Here is a 19,166-nt window from a genome sequence, read left to right as displayed (position 1 = left end):
ACAAAAGAAACTCAAGTTATACGAACGAAGTTACACTCGATTAGAGTAGCACCGAGTTTGCCGTAGAGGATATAAGTGTTGAGTGGATAAGTCCAGGTTGGTACCGTTCGCGTGAGTACCTGAAGCCCCACACTACCCTAAACCGAAAGCACAGGCGATAGGGTGAGCACGAGCAACAGCTCTTAAAACATGTAATGTAGGTTGTATAGGGCATTTCAAAAATCTCCTTGGTTTACAAACTAGCAGATGTTAGAGAGAAAAACAAAAGAAATCAACATTATAGTTAATGTCAAGAAAATGACGCCCACTCACCTAAAACTTAACATTGGAATCATATAATAGATTAATTAATATGTTGATCAAGATGAACTTAAATTGCACAAAAGAGAAAGGAATGAAAAAAAAGAAACTTGCTGAAGACTATCAACTATAATTTCATGTTTATAACTTACATAATATATCACTTGTGCTGATCTAGCTTTTTAGTCTAACCAACGATGGCAAAAATTGGATTAAAACTGTTGACATTTTTGTCTAACAACAGACATTAGCAAGCTATATTATATGACCACTTTGACATCAAAATTCTTGTTCTAGTTATTTTTTATCAAATGTTTACTGTCATTTCGTTTTTCGGTTACTACTGTTTGACTTTGTCCACTGATGTTATTAAAGTTTTTAAAATTGATAGGTATAATAGACTACAATAGCTATTTAATCATATATTTTATTTTTTTCAGTGCTTATTCTAGTATGCATCTTCCTGTTACTTCCAGCTGCTGCCTTCGCCGCAATAGAACCAGAATGGGATTATCTAGACTCTATATATTATTGCTTTATTTCCTTGACAACGATAGGTTTAGGAGATTATATACCCGGTGACTCTGCCGATCAACCTTACCGTCCGCTCTATAAGATAGCTACTACATGTAAGTATAATTTTAAACAATTGATCAGAGTTGTTCCTGCAAAAGCCAAAAAAGGAAATTATTTAATAAAACTTTGGAGACCCCTCATAAAGAAAATATCGTCCGCTCCGCCCGCCAATCAAAATTCTACTGTCAGAAATGTTCGCGCCAATCCCCGCGGCAATCTCAACGCTAACCTCCACGTCAACCTTTATCCAAACCACGTCACCATCGACGATATAAATGAACCGTCCTCTGTTCCCTGTGGCGGTAATACATTGGTTAGTGATCAGTGTGGTACTGACTGGGGGCTCGAGAGACTGATACCTCGGAAGCCCTGAAGAAGACATCAAACGATGTCGAAAGCTCGTCGCATTGATAATCGACGCGGTTCAACCCGCAAGACTGTTGAGCTTAATATTAATTCTTGTAATAGTATTACTAGTATTAATTTAGCTCTGCAGGTCTAGAAAACCTTTAGCTTGGTTTACAATTATTTTCCATTCCTTCCTGTTTGCTACTTCATCTTTACAATTTGGGATTTTAAGTTCTTCTATGTCTTTTTCAACATCCTTACAAAAAATAACAAAATCTAAGAAACAAGCGATAAGGGCAATAATTCCGACGGATTGAAAGGTGTTTACAAAGATGACGATAATTTTACAAGTTTAACAAAGTTTACAAAATCAAAAATGATTTTACAATCAATAAATATTTATGTATCAAACATTAGGGCAATAATATGATTCTTTTTAAATTATGACATCATTGGTTAAAATTATAAAACAAACATTCTAGTCAAAAATATTTTTAATAGAAATGTAAAAAATATCACTTTGAAGAAGTTCTACGGAGATTATGCGCAGTTATGAACAATTATGCAGTGTTTTTTTGAACGGAAAGTTACTACAGTTTTCGTTATCTGCTTAGAATTATCAAATGTAATTAACAACAAAAAAAATTTTATTTATACTACATACACATTTGAACGATAATTTTCTAACTTGATTATAAGTAACGGATATTTAGATTACTGATTATTCATTAGTAAACAATAAATATTTCATGAATGTTGAAAGATGCTTAAAATGCTGCTAAAGATTTAAACCAAAATAAAAAGTCAGCAATTTTAAATTAAGAACTAGTAAATTCGTTTTTTTTTTCTTACAAAAAGATGAAACATAACAAACAAATAACATACAGGATAAATAAAGCAAAATATTAACAGATAAAAATGAAATAAAGAAGAGATGAAGGGAAAATTTTTAAGATCTGTTGAACACTAATAGAGGACTAGAAAAGAAATATGCAACGAAAGAGATACAGGAAGAAAAAAAGAAAGAACATATTACCATAGAGGAACTAAAAAAAGCAATCAGAGAGGTAAAAAACGGGAAAGCACCACCTGGCTACAAATTAACAGCAGAAATGATAAAAAACATGGGAGAAAAAGCAACAACAATACTACTATGGATATTAAAAAAATGTGTATAATATTTGTTAAATCACACTAAAAATATGTTGTGGTAAGTCAGTGACGAAAAAGGTTTGTGACGCGAATTTGCGAATCCGCGAATTGCTAACTAATGCATTCTAATAATACCCTATTGTAGTACCATTTAGTTTATTAACCGATATTAGTTTAGTATGATCTACGCACGCTAATACATTGTGTAGATTGAAGAGTAGAAAGAGTAAAACATTATACACCGATGGCTGTAACAGATCCATCTATAACAGAAAGTGAGGTTACATAGGCAATACTGAAATACTAAGTTTTTGGAAGAAAATGTAATTAAAGCACTATGTGGTCTCTTTAACAGAATTTATGACACTGGAATATTAGCAACTGATTGGCTGAAGTCGACATTGTCACAATACTAAAAAGAAACATCGTGAAAAGACATGCAGTGATTATAGGACAATAATAAGTCTGATGAGTCTCGTTTTAACGATCTTCCTGCAGGTAACGCATAGCAGAATATACGCGTTATTAGAAGAGAAAATTAGCAATACTCAGTCCGAATTTAGAAATTATTCGGGTACGAAAGCCTTGTTCAGTATGCAATTACTGATAAAGAGTTGCAGAGATATACTTAAATCAAAATGTATACATGTGTGCAATCGATTTTGGAAAGGCTTTTGCAAGGTCCGACATAACAAAATGCTAAAAATATTGAAAACAGCTGGATTGGACGATAAATGTTTACGAATAATTACAAATCTAAACTGGTGTCAAGTGGCAAGAATAAAAGTTAAACAAGAACTGTCGGATGAAATAAATATAAAAAGAGAAGTGAGACAAGCACAAGGCTATACTATCGCCTTTACTCTTTAACTTATATTCAGGAGGAAATATTTAATGAAGCCTTAATGGAGATAACAGAAGATATTATTGTTAATGGTGTAACTGTAAACAATATTAGATATGCCAATGATATCTTTATGGTGGCTAATTGCGGAGAAGACCTTCAAAATCTAATAAACAAGATAAACCAGACCTGTGATCAGTATTGATTAAAACTAGACGTTAAGAAAAGGTTAGTAATCAAAATGATATATAGTATGACGGTATAAAAATCAGGGATACTGGACTGTACAGAGAAACGCATGTATATCGGCAGTAATATCAATGATAGCTGGGATCCAACCCTAGAAATCAAAATTCGAATGCAACACGCCTGAGCTGCTTTTTGTAAAACTTAGTATTGATTGGAAGCCTTTGAGATGTGATTATATAGACGACTACTACGAATAAGCTGGATCGACAGAGTTAGAAATGAGGAGGTCCTTAGACGTCTGAACCAAACAACACAACTAGCCAATATAATAAAGAAAGGCAAGCTAGAATACTTCGGTCACATTATAAGACGCCCTGAAAAATATAAACCTTTGCATCTGATCATTTAGGGAAAGATATAAGGTAAAGGTAATTCTGGTAGATGAAGAACATCATGGCTGAACAATCTAACAATATAAGTCGCGATAACGAATATGGTAGCCAACATAATATCCAATGATTGATATGTGTCATGGAACTAAAAGAAGAAGAACAAATTGTGTGCACTAAAATATGATACATATATAAAATAATTATGTTATAACACTTACTACCCCTAATATCCCTCAAAACGACAAATTAGAGAAAGATAAACAAGTTGTGTAAAAACCGTTTAAATATTTAGTTTATAATCTACATTATTGTGTCTTTTACTGAATCAGTTGAACTTAAGTGATAGCAGATATCAGTTATCAGAGACTTTGATATGTCAAGTGTTATGTTGACATTATTCAAGAATGAGAACTAAATAGTTTACAATTAACTTTTTCCCAGAAAATGATACAGTTGTTACTAATCATAAAAGTTTAATCGTAATATTTAATAATGATATACTTCTTGTTGTTGCTCCATCTCTTTTCGAAGGTTGGCGATTCAAATGGTAATTATAGCTTTGGAAACTGCTACATGGAAGATTTATGTGGATGAGCGGATAAACCAGCTCCTCAGGTTCTTCAGTCATGAGTTCTGACGTCTTTCTACTGATCTTTTGCCCTGTACTTTACCTTCTAATATGATTCGGAGTAGTTCATATTTTTCACGTCGTTTACACATGACCCAAATAGTGTATTTTCCTCTCTTTGATGATGCTTATTAGTTCATTTTGTTTACTTATGCCCCAAAGTGCCTCATTGTTGGTAACTTTAATATCTACGGAATCCTCAGCATGCATCTGTATATATAGACCTTAAAGGCATCTATTCTTTATTTTATTTCAGAGTTAATTGTCCATTTTTCACAGTCATAGGGCACGACAAGGAAAACGTAATATCTGATCATTCGGATTTTGAGCTCCGAATGTCTGATCTTGTAAAACATGTTTTCATGTTCAAATACTCGAATTTTAGTTTTGGACATATTTAGATTTAAACCGAACATTTCGCTATGACGAACTACCTAATTTAATATATTTTGCAGTTCTCATGCGTTGGTTACTATTAGAAAAGTATTATCAGGCGTACCTTATGTTGTTTATGAAAGTTCTGTTGATCTTAATTCCACCTTGGACCTCGTCTAACGTTTCTCGGAATATAGATTCCGAATAAAGATGAAATAATAGTGGTGATAAGACGCAACCTTGTCGCACACCTCGTCTGACTCGCATATCTTCGGATATTGTATGATCTATTTCAATTGTTGCTGTTTGGTGCCAATCACGGAGTGCCAACATACATAGTTCTGAGACGTTGCCATGACAACAACGATTTGAGTTTTATACTCGTATTTGTATAAAAACTAGTGACCCATATGCCAAAAATATTTACATTTTTAGTTTTCTAAGCATTGTTGCTAAGGTATGAAAATCTATGATCGAAAATCTATGTAAAAATAATACGTGCTCTATTATTGACTTTTTGGCAGTTGGAGATAGTCACCCTATGAACATTTATACGAAAATATTAAACCTGTATAGTTATTAGCATACAACTGTGTTTTTTTAACGTAAAAATTGTCGACAAAGGAGAGAATCTACTAATGATAGGGCCTGTCCTTGACCTGAATGTGTTTCGGCAGTTAATGAAAATAGCGGTTTTATACATAAATATTCATATGAAAAATAGAAAAACTTGCTAAGAAATTTAATATCAGTATGAGGATTGTCATGAGCATTATAACCTTTGATTAGCACTTATGGTCAGCATATTATGGTCTTCGTTGTCTTGTATGTAATGCCTTTCATCAGATTAACAAGCTGGTGAAATGCATCCTCATCTTTTCCTGTTGTACAGTTCTAACGTTACTGTATCCAGAAATACTGTACCAGAGGTCTGCGTAGCTGATTCATATTTAAGGGCGGCAGACAAGACATCGACCAGCGTCCTTTGACGAGCTAATCGCAGTGTTCTGTGCATTTTATGATCACGAAAACCATCAATAAATGTTTGAACAACCAACTTTTCCATCATGTCTTCAGGAGCTGTTGGATAAGCATATCGTACTAGCCTGGCAATATCCACTTCATATACTTGAAGAGCCTCATCTCTCTTTTGACTTCGGTTTTTAAGCTGTGGTTAGTAGACATGCTCCAAATGTTCAATGTTCATGACCATCTGTCTTCGAAATCAACTGTCTCCTCCACGGCTCCGAAATCAACTGGTCTTAAGCACATCCCTCGAAGAGCAATGGTTACGTTTACCCTTTTCTTTTTCGTTTTATGCTCTTACGCTCTTCAAACTTCGGCCATAGCTCTAACTTTCATTTAGAAACTTTATTTTCTAAAGTCCAACATCCTTTTAAACTTTGTTTTTTAACAATGTAATCGACAAAATAACAGCAGCAAGATTGTCCTCAAATATATACGTTTGTGGGCCAAAAACCTCTTCATGAAGAAGAGGGTTTTGACCCACATGTAAAGAAACCATGAAGAATTATTGTCTTTGTTAACGACAACTTTATTTTTTGTTGTTTTTAAAGATTTATAGAAGGAATGGTAAATAGAAGGTACCCATTCGAACAATTCCATTGGGTGGTTATATTTTTAACTATCAATTGGAATTGATTTTTTATTATTTATTTGGTCCAATATCTTTGGTAGGAGATCATCGAGAGAACTTCTCATTTTCCTTTTAAAATTCACAGTTATAAAATTTTCCTGGGGAAATGTTGTTTTATAAAACATAATGCCAGAGCGGTCTCATTCGAATTTCAAGTGCCCAATTTTAGAGGATAGAAAGGGTTGATTGTCTGTGTTCCGTTTCCTATTAAAAATGGACTTGTCGATTTTTTGTCTATTTTTTCAAAGTTAAAAAAGTCACTTGTTTTCAGCTCATAAACAATAAGCGATCTTAAAGAACTGCAGGTCCTTATAAACTGGGTCCAATCATGGGGTACATAAAGACTCATAGTAGGCAGTATTTTCTTCTTCCTCTCAATCAGTGCATGTATTGTGTCTCCTTCGTTGTATGTATGCCCTTTGAGTAAATATTTATAATTAATTCTAACTACTGAGGTATTATGAACAGCCTACATATACATACAAAATAAAAAAGAATTTCGGTTTTGGCCAGAGCAGTTGTCTGACCAAAATGTTACCTCTTCTGTTTCAGAAGGGAATTTTTTTTATGGGACACGTCCCATATGAAGCATGAACCTTTGGCAGTACTATCATTATATTCTTTAAATTAAATTAAATGTCCATAACTGCTTTAAATGAAAGGATTTTCTATTAGTTAACATAGGTGTGGGTAGGCATTTTTGCAAATCCAACATTGCTACGACTTCTTTTAAATTCTGCTTGCATCTTATCCTGCGTTTTCAACTTGTATTTGTTTTCTGCGTTATTCAAATAATTTGCCTTTTGTTAAATATCTTTAACCCCATTAGGATCTGCCTCTTTTCGCTTATTTTTAAAACTGTCACAGGTATCACATGTATCAATGTTAGTGGGCTTGAAATGAAGGTTGAACTCGGTAGAAAAAATTTCCCGGTACATACTTTTCTTTACGGCAAGTAAAGGTTGGATCTGAATTTAAATATTCTCTTTCAGTCCTATTGGAATTTGGTGGTTAGGTACATGGTGACTGATTACCAACCCAGCCGCATCACTAATTTTCTTCTTTATTGAATTTCTGACTATTTTCTCAGAGATGGCAAGTGTAGTTAAAAAAAAATGTCTTGTTCACCCTTGTTTTAGATCCGTTTTAGATGAGAGTTTAAGTGTAACAATGCTGTCTTCGGTTCTTTTGATTGTCATTTCTTGGACGTCTTCTGCTAACAGTACCCACATCAACTGCTTGTGCAATAAATTGTCTTCTATGGTCCCAGTCTGTCTGGCTTTTCCAGATACTATTAAATATTTGCGTTCTAACATTATCCTGTATATTAGTAGTACATTTAAACCTACATAAACTATTGCACAAGGGACCTACATTTTTTAGCTTTTTTTCAATTTATTTTTAAAACCTACATATTCCTCTCCTAATCATCTCTTCTCCTTTGTTATGTTACGTTTCCAAGTTGAAGGCTTCTGCTTTCTCTTTCTAGTTTTCTTTACAACTGTTTCTGTTTTATCTCCCTCGTTCACTTCAATACTGTTGTCCATGTTCAGTTTTTTGGAAAGCACCTTTCTTCAATCGTATTGTTGAACACAGGTACTGGTTCTATTTTCTTCACAATCATCACTGATACTGCTATCATCTGGTTCATATGTTATATCTTCCACAGAATTGTCAGAATATCTACTACAATAAAGTTCATCAAATATGTTTTCACTATCAATTTCTTCATCCACGGAGAAATTTTCATTGGCAACGTCAGAACATCTACTACAAGAAGATTTAGCAAATATGTTTTCACTCTCAGTTTTTTCATCCATGGAGAAATTTCCATTGGCAACATCATAAAACACAACAGGCTTTAACTGACAGTCGGTTTTATGATTCTCTCTCATGAACAGAAACATGGGTTTGTTCATTGGCTAAATCAGATTTAGGCACATAAGTAGAGTGAACTCAGGAATGTCTGAAAAATAATAATGCTTCAATTATTGCGATACTCCTTAAATTATTTTATTAAAAATCAAGCTCTTGTTATTAAGCATAGAAAAGTAGGTTAAACTCAGCAAGATATTACACTTCACAACAATTGTGCACCTACTTTAAGTTAGTAATGTGTAGAAAGAATAGGTACAAAATTCTAAAGATTTTCACAGTACACAGAAAAAAGTTCACTTACCTTTACTGTTTTCTTTTTAACACATTTTTACCATCTTCATTGCTCTTGATTCAGACATTTCTAGTTGTTCTTTATTATCACATTAATTTCGATAAAGAAAAAAGTTACTTTTATCTATAAACCATACAAAAACATTAGTTTATAACCCCAATTTTTACACAGCTGACAGGCGGTTGTCCATAGAGATTGGGCTACCGTCTTTTTAAGAATCAGTGTGCCATGCAAAAAAGACCGATGTACTACAAAGGGCTCTTTGCAACAAATATCATAGTGAACATGGAATTCATAGTAATATTACCTGGACTATCACCTATTAAACACCATTAGAAAAATAATACCTTTAAGTGTATTATTGACTGCATACCTCCATTTACTGTGAAAATGGACTTTCGCCGTTTTATCCTAATTGGACTTCCCAATTCTAACGAACAGAAACATATTTATCAAACTTCTCTCCAAAAATTAAATTGCCTTCTCCTAAAATCTAATTGCGCTTGTATATAGTCCTCATCATTTTTCAAAATGTTTCTAGAATTCAGTAGAATTCTTGTGACGTAAGGACAGACGTAGATCTTCTCTCCGAACTTCTATCAGGTGCAGAGCTGGCGTAAGAATAGTAACTTTAAGTATCTAGGATCGGCCTAAACTATAGCAATATGTATCAAATAAAAGAAGACGAAATGTATCGTGTGATAGAAAGAATTTACTGAATCTGTAAATTCTATAAAACTATTATTAGAACAGCTATGATGCAAATATATTATGCTCAAATGGCAATGCTTAGCTGGATCAGTAAGATGACAAAAAAAGGATAAAACTAAGAATTGCTGTATTAAAGAATATCCAAAGCTACTTTATGACACTTTAACTCGCCCCGCATACGACTAAGCGCAAAGAGAATGATCGCTATGATGATTTAGCTTTGGAAAATCTACAAAATAACCATGAAATAAAATAAGATTGATTAAATATAGTCTCTACCTATATAAATTTTCTGAAAATATAAATAAGATTATTAGCGTACGTCAACACGATAATTTGGATTCTTTTTCGAAGAAACGATCACACTGCACAACCATCGACGCACCAGTCTCAAAAGAGGAACGAATAAAAATAAAAAAAAATCAAGATATCTAAATTTTCAAATGAATTTATCATAACGCCTTTAACATCTAAATCATTTCATTTTTAGCACCTCATCATCATCATCATCAGAGGCATTACAGCTCGTTATGAGCCAAAGCCTTCTTCAGAACACTCTTCCATTCGCCCCTGTCTCTGGCAACTCTTCTCCATGCTTTAACTCCGTTAGATTTTAGATCATCCTCTATGTTATCTTGATACCTAAGTTTTGGTCTTCCTCTGGCTCGTCTTCTCACTGGTCCTCTTCGGTCGAAAATTTTTCTGATCGTTGTATATTCATCTCGCCTAATTACATGTCCTACCCATCGAAGGCGTGCTAATTTAATATATTTTACAACGTCAGGTTCCCCAAAACTTCTATATAACTCAAAGTTGTAGCGCCTACGCCACAGACCCTATTCTTGGATTCCTCCATATATTTTTCTTAGAATTTTTCTTTCGAAACGTTTAAGCAATTCTTGGTCGTTCTGTGTAAGTGACCACGTTTCAGACCCGTATGTTAACACTGGCCTTATTAGTGTTTTATATATGGTAACTTTAATTTTTCTGGGTAGTTTTGGGACCATATATTTCCTCAAGCTATAATAGCACTTATTGGCAAGCACTATTCTTCTTTTAATTTCTTCGCTGACATTGTTGTCTTTGGTCAGCAGCGAGCCCAGGTAAACGAAGGTGTCGACACCTCCTAGTTCCAGATCATCAATTAATAGTCTAGGTATCTGGTTGCCTGATCTAGTACAATACATATACTTGGTTTTCTGTGCGTTTATTTTTAATCCCATTCTAAGTGCAGACGTGATCGAAATGCTTCGATCAGAGATTCTGTGGACCTAGCAATAATGTCTATGTCATCTGCATATCCGACCACTTGTACAGATTTATTAAAGATGGTGCCATTCGTATTAATATGGCACTCTCAAATTACTTTTTCTAGTGCAAGGTTAAATAAGAGACACGACAGTCCATCTCCCTCAGTTCATTTTTACAATGGAAGGGTCTGGAAAAGTCGTTTTGGATTCTGACTACACTCTTTACGCCTGTGATGAAGCGGCATTTGAAATTTCACCATAGCCTGTAGAAGTTTTTGTCTGTTGACTGAGTCGTATGCGGCTTTGAAATCCACGAATATGTGGTGGGTGTCGACTCCGAACTCAAGCGTTTTCTCAAGAATCTGCCTGACTGTGAAGATTTGATCCGTTGTTGATTTATTGGGTCGGAAACCGCACTGGTAGTTCCCAACTATTTGTTCAGCATAGGGGATCAATCTTCTGTACAATACGTTGGACAATACTTTATATGCCACGTTAAGTAGGGCGATGCCCCTATAATTATCACACACCATCATATCTCCCTTTTTGTGAAGAGGGTGCATTACACCAAATTTCCAGTCTGCGGGCGTTTCCTCCCGTTGCCAGATTTTGGTTACTAATTTATACATGTGTTTAAAAAGGGTTTCACCACCATTCTTAAAGAGTTTGGCGGGAAGATTGTCCAAACCGGGAGCTTTGTTATTTTTCAGTTTTAAAACGGCTTCTCTAATTTTTTCTTCGGAGGGGCGGCTCTTGAGCGTTTTCATCCATTTCAGGTAAAGTAATTTCTATTTGGTCTTCTTCATGACTATCTTTAAGCAGTTCTTCAAAATTATTCGCCCACCTGTTTAGTATCTGTTCTTTGTCAGTAATTATGGAACCATCTGTGTCTTTACATGCTGTTATTCTGGGTTTGAATTCTTTTCTGCAGCTTTTTATCTTCTGGTAGAATTTTCGCGAGTCTTTTCTATTGTGGCGGTTAACAATCTCGTTTATAGCGTTTTCGTATGACTCTTTCTTTTTCCTTCTAAACGTCCTTTTTTCTTCTCGTCTAAGATTTTCATAGTCTTCCAGGTTTGATCTCGTTCTACGCTGCTGAAGTCTCTTATAAGCTTCATTTTTCTGTTGGTTAATGGATCTACATTCTTCGTCAAACCAGTCTTCGTTTATTTTAGCCTGGTTAGGTTTTTTTAACACCCAAAACATGAAGTAAATATCTTTTAGGTTATATTAAATTAAGTTTCATTACAAATTTCCTTTTTTTAGGTTACCTTTTCATGGGCATAACCATAATGATGTTAACGCTAGCAGTATTCTACGACATTCCGCAACTAAACTTGGGACTTTTATTCACTGTAAAAGAAGACAACAGCTCCGAAAAAGTTAGACTCGCCTCTTCTGGTCAGGACTTAAACTACGGAGCCAGTACACTGACGCCACAAAATGAAGAAAATACCCACCGACAAGTAGTCAGAGTTCGATCCAGAAGAAACGACAGTCCTAGTCCAGATGATCCTGGCCCAAAAGGGATTCCTTGAATATCATTATGTGCGCCGAATTAAATGATATAAATACTTTACTGATATGGGATGTTAAACAACGAATTGAGATAAGTTTGGATGTAAAATATTTCCGACAAATTTTATTTTGACTAAGTTTTGTGGGGTCGATATGGCAATTAAGTGTTTTTTGTGTATAATAAAAATTTGAGGTTAATTGAACTTATGTGCTTTTTTTAAATGTTTAAATTTAATTCGACATGTTTTATATCATTGTGTATTGCTGGACGTATATAGTTAATTTCGAGGATACTACATAATGATATATTATGGTAAAACTGTATCTTTCCAAATAGTTTGTTTTGGGCATCTAGAATTTACATGATAATATGTAATTGTGCGCAGATTATCTATCAATATACTATCAAATTTTTGTCTTCTTATTATTGAAATCACAACCTGTCGTTAATTGGGCACTACAAATTACAACTACAAAAATCGACAAATTATATTTTTATATTTCAAATAATCCAAAAAGAGCAAAAAGCACATCGCATCTTATCGCGGAATGGAATAGAATGTAACTAAAATTTTGAGAAGCATATTAACTAAATATGTAATAAATAAAACATGCAACAGATTAAACGTCATGTTTTACTTATAAACAATATAAGATCGCTTTTGATTTTAAATACTAAAGGAGGCCGGTAAATTATATGGAAAAGCGACACAATTTTTCTGAAAAAGCATAGAAAATCCTTTAAAATGAGTGATTGTGAGGTTATTTTTGTTAATTTGTTGCTTAATTATTGCAAAAATAGCTTAAAAAGTCTAATTTTTGAAAATTATTAATAACTTTTCTAAAAATGCACAAAAAATTTCAAGTAGTTTCACGTAACTGTTATTGCAAAACTGAAATTGTTTATTCCAAAAATCTTTTATCTATAACATTATTGGGCGTAAACTATTGGGTCTACGTGAATTATGGGAGCACCAAATTGAAGAAAAAGGCTTATTTTACCAAATTAAATCATTTAACAATTAAAAATTTTAATTTAAAAATGAGCAGTTGATCATGCGTAAAGTGTTTAAAAGCGAAGTGATTTTACTATTTTAAACACTGAATTATAAATTCAAATTTATAAAAGTCGCAATATCCTCGATTTTAATTAACAAAAATTAATGTTTTTTTTTTTTAATTTGAGGTACCTTGTGGATCATGAAGGATCATGAAAATGCATTTAGTTAATTTGTGAATTGTTTATTGAACCGAATAATTGGTTTAAACAATTTAAAATAAATATTTGTTTTGCATAATTTTACTTTTCTCTTAATATGATTAGTAGAAAAGTTTATGAAATGATTAGCAACTTTAAATATTTATGTTATATAGTTATAAATATCTTTTAACAATGAATTTTATAAACAATACATTTTTGATTTGAAAATCAAATCTATACGTGTTATTGTTTCTTTAGTTATGCTTATTATGTTTACAATTACTTTTTCTCAAAAACATTACAAATATATTTTATGCAAATTCATTGTTATAAACAATTAATTACAATTATAATTGTATAATTATAAATATAAATTATGGAATTAATCTGTATATGTTATTAACATATTACAATTTACATAAAGTTTGTTTAGCAGAAAATGGTTGACTTCAATTAATGCGGTCGTAAGTATTATTAAATTTATCTGACTTGGCCCATTGTCAAGACCGGTCCGGAGCGATAAACAAACGAGGTAGACAGAGTTGGTCTTTTGACAATTAACACTGACTAGACGGTACTCCTATAATAAAGCAAAGGATTCACAAAATTTACAATAATTACAACGACAAAAAACAAAAAAACGGACGTGAAATATGTTGCTTTGCCTTAGATACCCGAAATTAATGTTTTCAAATAAATTAAATATCTATTTTAATTGCTAAGATTATAGAAAAACAAACATTAATAATAATTTGTGGCTCTGAAGAGAAACGTTTTTTTTTTAATCGTAACATTTGTAGATTTGATAACAGTATCACTCCACACATAGTTATGTTTCTCTATCGCTATCTCCATCTAAATTAATTATGATCGGTTCAATTATATTAGGATCTGCATGAACATATGAATTTTCTTTACTTATTACGTGACCGACTGAATTTCTCCAACTATTTGGAAGAATATCATTGACACATTTTCTTATTAACTCTACAACAGTACTACTTAACGTTGGAGAAAGATTTTGTGACCTCACGTTAGACTTCAATTCATGTCACATAAGTTCTATGGGATTAAACATACAATAATAGGGTGGAAGCCGCAGCACTGTATGTCCCATTTCCTCCGCCAACGTATTACAAACATATACTTTTTTATAGAAAATGCCTTTAAAACTTCTAAAAGCTCTTGTTTGGTGTAACAATTGTAACATATATAACAAGCGAGTCTTCTACAGCTGCCGCCGCTTCTCGCATCCTAATTTCCAGCGTTTTCTGTCGAAGCAATCTTCAGTTGTTAAATCTCTGGCGGTCATTGCATCGTCGACATCGTCCCTCCAGGATCGTCTTGGTCTACCTCGTTTTCTTCTAGTTGGCGGAGTCCATTCTTCTATTTTTTTTTGGCCATCTATTTTCAGGCATTCTCTGAAGGTGTCCATACCAGTTAAGTCTTTTGGCTTCGATTGTGTCTATTATGTCTAGATCGATTTCCATTTCTCTCCGAATATCTTCGTTTCTCACCCTATCAAGTCTAGTGAGCTGGCAACATCGTCTCCAGTAGTTCATTTCCATGGCCTTAATTTTTGATTTATTTCTTTGGTTTATTTCCCAGAGTTCGGCGCCGTACAGCCCAATACTTTCTATTATTGTTTTATAGATTCTTCTTGTTTGTTGTATTGTTTTATAGATTTTCTTTTGTTATTTTTTTATTCCATAATAGTCCGTGTAGCTGTCTGGTAGCTGATCTTGCTTGGCCAATCCTGGAGTGTATTTCTTCGCTACTTCCTGCTTTTGATGTTATTTGGACTCCCAAGTATTTGAAATTGTCTGTTGGTTTTATAGTTCCCATTTCGATTTGTAGGCTTTCTGGTTTTTCTCCTACAACTAAGTACTCAGTTTTTTGTATATTAATTGTGAGGCCCCATTTGGTATACTCATCTTCCAGTTTTCTAAGCATGTAGCCTACATCACTCTCGTCTTCAGCTAGAATGGCTTGGTCGTCAGCGAAGTGTATCGTGTACAATCTATCATCTCCGATTGGGATGCCCATATTGCAGCACTTTCTTCTCCACACTGAGAGTGCCTCATTTAGATATATTTTGAAGAGTGTAGGTGCTATGCAGCAGCCTTGCTTTAGGCCCTTACTAATAGGAATTTCTCTAGTTAATCTATTTCCAGTTTTAATGTTTGCCGTCATATTTTTGTAGAGTTGTTGTACTGCTTGTATATTTTTTTTGTTTGTTCCTTGTTTTTCCATTGCTACCCAAAGCATTGAAAGTGGTACACTATCGTATGCCTTTGTCAGATCTATAAAGACTATATGAGTTGAAAGGTTGTGGGCTAATCTTTTCTCGATAACTTGCTTTAGAGAGAATATACTGTCCATACAGGATCTGCCTGCACGAAAGCCATTCTGTTCTTCAACATCTGTCATCTCTTTTTCAATTTTGTTTTTTATTATTTTTCCATACAGTCTTGAGAGTGAATTTATGACACTTAGCCCCCTGTAGTTTGAACAATTCTTTCTATCTCCTTTTTTGTAGATGTTGTTAATATGTGCTTTTGTCCACTCCGGTGGTAAGTCGTGTCCATTATAGAATAAGGTGAAGACATACGCCAGTAATTCCCGTAATACTTGTGGGCTATGTTTTAATAATTCATTTGGTATACCTTGTGGTCCGCATACAATTGTAACATTCTTCAAAATACATATCATTCGTTTCCATGTAATTTTGAATTTCCAATTTAGTATTATTCGAGTTTGGAGCATTACTTAGTTGGCGACTGTGATAGCTTGCATTGTCCATTACTATCACGCCATTTTGAGGAATGTTTGGCATAAGATCATTTGTGAACCATTCTTCAAAAAGTTCTGCCGTTGTATCTTCATGGTAGTCGACGCAGGAGTCTTTAATATTCTTTGCAGAAAGCCACAGGCAAGATGTAGATCATCTTTGCAGAAAGCCACAGGGCATCTGGAACCCAACCATTTTCTGATCCAGATTCTTTAGGTCGCATTGAATGTGTGTCAAATCATGTCTCGTCGAGGTAAATTATCGGACGAGTTTCAGAACGGAATTTTCTTATCGAAGTTATATACCCATAACGCCATTTTTGTAATCTATAAGATTCATGACTACAACGACCTCAGGATCATATCAAATTTATACAATAAACAGCGAGCAAAAGTACGTGTTAACGAACAGCTGTCAGAAGAAATTGAAATTAGATGTGGAGTAAGACAGGGATGCGTATTGTCGCCAATTCTTTTCAATGCCTACTCCGAAGAGGTCCTGAAAAGAGCTCTTGAGGGTAAAACAGCTGGAATAAAGGTAAATGGAGTCCCCATTAACAACATTAGATATGCGGACGACACTGTGATCTTAGCCGAAAACATTGAAGATCTTCAGAGACTGGTGACCAGAATAGCAGAGTATGGAAAAGAGTATGGTCTAACAATGAATGTCAAGAAGACGAAATTTATGAGAATATCGAAAACTCAAAGAAATAACGAGAATCTTCTAATAAACGAAACCAACGTCGAACAAGTGGACAAATATGCATACCTGGGAACAATGATTAACTCCACAAATGATTACAATCAGGAGATAAAAATAAGAATAGAAAAGGCTAGAGCAAATTTCAACAAAATGAGAAGAGTTCTATGTACCAGGGATTTAAAACTGGAACTAAGAGTTAGGTTGGCGAGGTGCTATGTTTTTTCGACTTTATTTTATGGAATGGAATCTTGGACCTTGAATGCGACATCAATGAAAAACCTGGAATCATTTGAGCTGTGGGTGTACAGAAGAATTCTGAAAATATCATGGACAGAACACGTCACAAACAAAGAGGTTCCGGGAAGGATGAACAGAGAAATGGAAATTTTAAATTCAATAAAAACAAGAAAATTAGAATATCTCGGACATATTACACGTGGAGAGAAATACACCTTGCTCCAACTGATTATGCAGGGAAAGATCCAAGGAAAGAGAAGCATAGGGAGGCGTAGAATGTCATGGCTGCGCAACCTGAGAGATTGGTACGGATGTACATCAAATGAACTTTTCAGAGCAGCCGTCTCAAAAGTCCGAATAGCTATGATGATTGCCGACCTCCGCCGCGGAGATGGCACTTGAAGAAGATAAGATTCATAATTACTTTGTCTTACTAAATCTTTTGTCAATTATACGATATCGGTATGCGTTGCTCTTCGTACATGGTTTAGACTTTTCGACGTATCAAGTCCTTATCGGCTTCGTCCATACTTTTGGTGGAACTGAAATCTTTACGTTTTTTCTTGTTTCTATGGGATTTGATGTGATTCTTTTTACTGTGGTCAGAGGTATTTTCGTCAAATCGCATATTTCACTCGTAGCGGAAGTTGTGTCAAGTCCTCTTTTAAGTAAGGTACTGTATATAGTTTTTACAATTTGCTTTGCATCTACAGATAAATGTTTCTTCTTTACCGGAACACTAGAAGAACCCCATTATTATTATCCCAAGGACGCCACATAATGATAGAAAACGTAATGAATAAAATGAGTAATACTACTAACACTTCCCGTGATACATAAAGACAAACAAATTTTATCAAGAACTCAAGAACGCCTTATCTGTATTAATGAAATTATAATGAGTTTGGATTGTACGCAATTAAATCAACATTAAGAAATGAAGATTGACAAATTTTACCAGGAAACATATTTAAGTTTTACCTGAAACCGGGCCTTTTATACTAGTATCGGTTAACCCAGGATGTTTATAGTCGATACTAATTGAAGTCAACCATTTACTGCTAAACAAACTTTACTTAAATTTACAAGAAATTCAAGAAAAATTAACTCGTAGGGAGTTTCAAATAAAAAATTAATTTTTTTGTAAAATTAATTTTTAAAAGATATTATTTATTTATAACTGTACTTATTTATTTGTAGATATTTATGTTATCTATCGTTTCATAACCTTTTCTATTAATAATAATAAAAGTAAAATTTTGCAAAATAAATGTTAATTTTAAATTGTTTAAACAAATTACTCCGTTAAATAAATACTTTACAAACTAACTAATTGATTTTTTTTAAATCTATGCAATGAGGTAGGTACCCCAAATTCAAAAAAAAAACAATTTTCGTTAATTAGAATCAAATATATTGTGACTTTTATAAATTTAAATTTATGAATTCAGTTTTTTTAAACTCTTATTTTAAATAATTTTCTATACTTTTTGTCACCAAATTGATCAAAAGCAGTTGTTACCAATGGAAAAAATACCTGTATCAAAGAGTGCCACAAAAAAGGCTTTCTATTTACTAATTTCTCTGGTCTTTAAGTAGACTCTGCTCAATACGGAATGAATCAGAATCGAACGGGAACGGAAGCACTTGGATTACTCCAACATAGCGAATTTTTCTGTGTCTTCGCAGACTCCTCCACAGACACAAAGCAAGTTCAGGTTACATAATTTCCTATACAAAATAAAATTGTTGAAGAACTATTAACCAATTAAATCCACTTTTCTAAGATAAAGATTATCATAACAAACAAATGAAATACAATGTAAACAATACGTAATAAAACGTAACAAATATGAAAAAAGCTTTAAAATCAACCTACTGCGTTCTTTTTAGGCGCTGGTCACCAATAAACGCGTATCTATGCTTTATATAATAAATAATGGATGCAGGCTTTTATTGTAAGCTGAATGCAGCATGCAACTGCTGTACAAATATATAGATGCGACGTACGCCGTAACGTTAACGCTATACGCACCGTATGGATTTGATTGAAGACTGCCGCCTGATGCCGATGTATACGTGCTATATGTCAGGCGTCAGAGATGTGATACTTCTTTTAGTA

At 33.7% G+C, this 19,166-nt stretch overlaps 1 protein-coding gene across 3 annotated transcripts in view; it reads left to right on the top strand.

The window, feature by feature from the left end:
* The window catches only part of LOC140443331 (potassium channel subfamily K member 1-like), a 210,356-nt gene extending 191,390 nt beyond the window's left edge, over positions 1 to 18,966 (top strand). For all 3 annotated transcript variants that reach the window (XM_072534528.1, XM_072534527.1, XM_072534526.1), the window contains 2 exons: positions 741 to 929; positions 11,859 to 18,966. In XM_072534528.1, the coding sequence (XP_072390629.1) occupies positions 741 to 929; positions 11,859 to 12,130 (461 nt within the window). In that variant the 3' untranslated portion in view covers positions 12,131 to 18,966. The remainder of the gene's footprint in view (positions 1 to 740; positions 930 to 11,858) is intronic.
* The last annotated feature ends 200 nt before the right edge of the window (positions 18,967 to 19,166 follow it).

This window comes from Diabrotica undecimpunctata, chromosome 6 (genome assembly GCF_040954645.1).
Source record: "Diabrotica undecimpunctata isolate CICGRU chromosome 6, icDiaUnde3, whole genome shotgun sequence".
Classification (NCBI taxonomy): domain Eukaryota; kingdom Metazoa; phylum Arthropoda; class Insecta; order Coleoptera; family Chrysomelidae; genus Diabrotica; species Diabrotica undecimpunctata.
The sequence above is the reverse complement of the archived record's forward strand: the minus strand, read 5'-3'. Positions and strand labels throughout refer to the sequence as shown.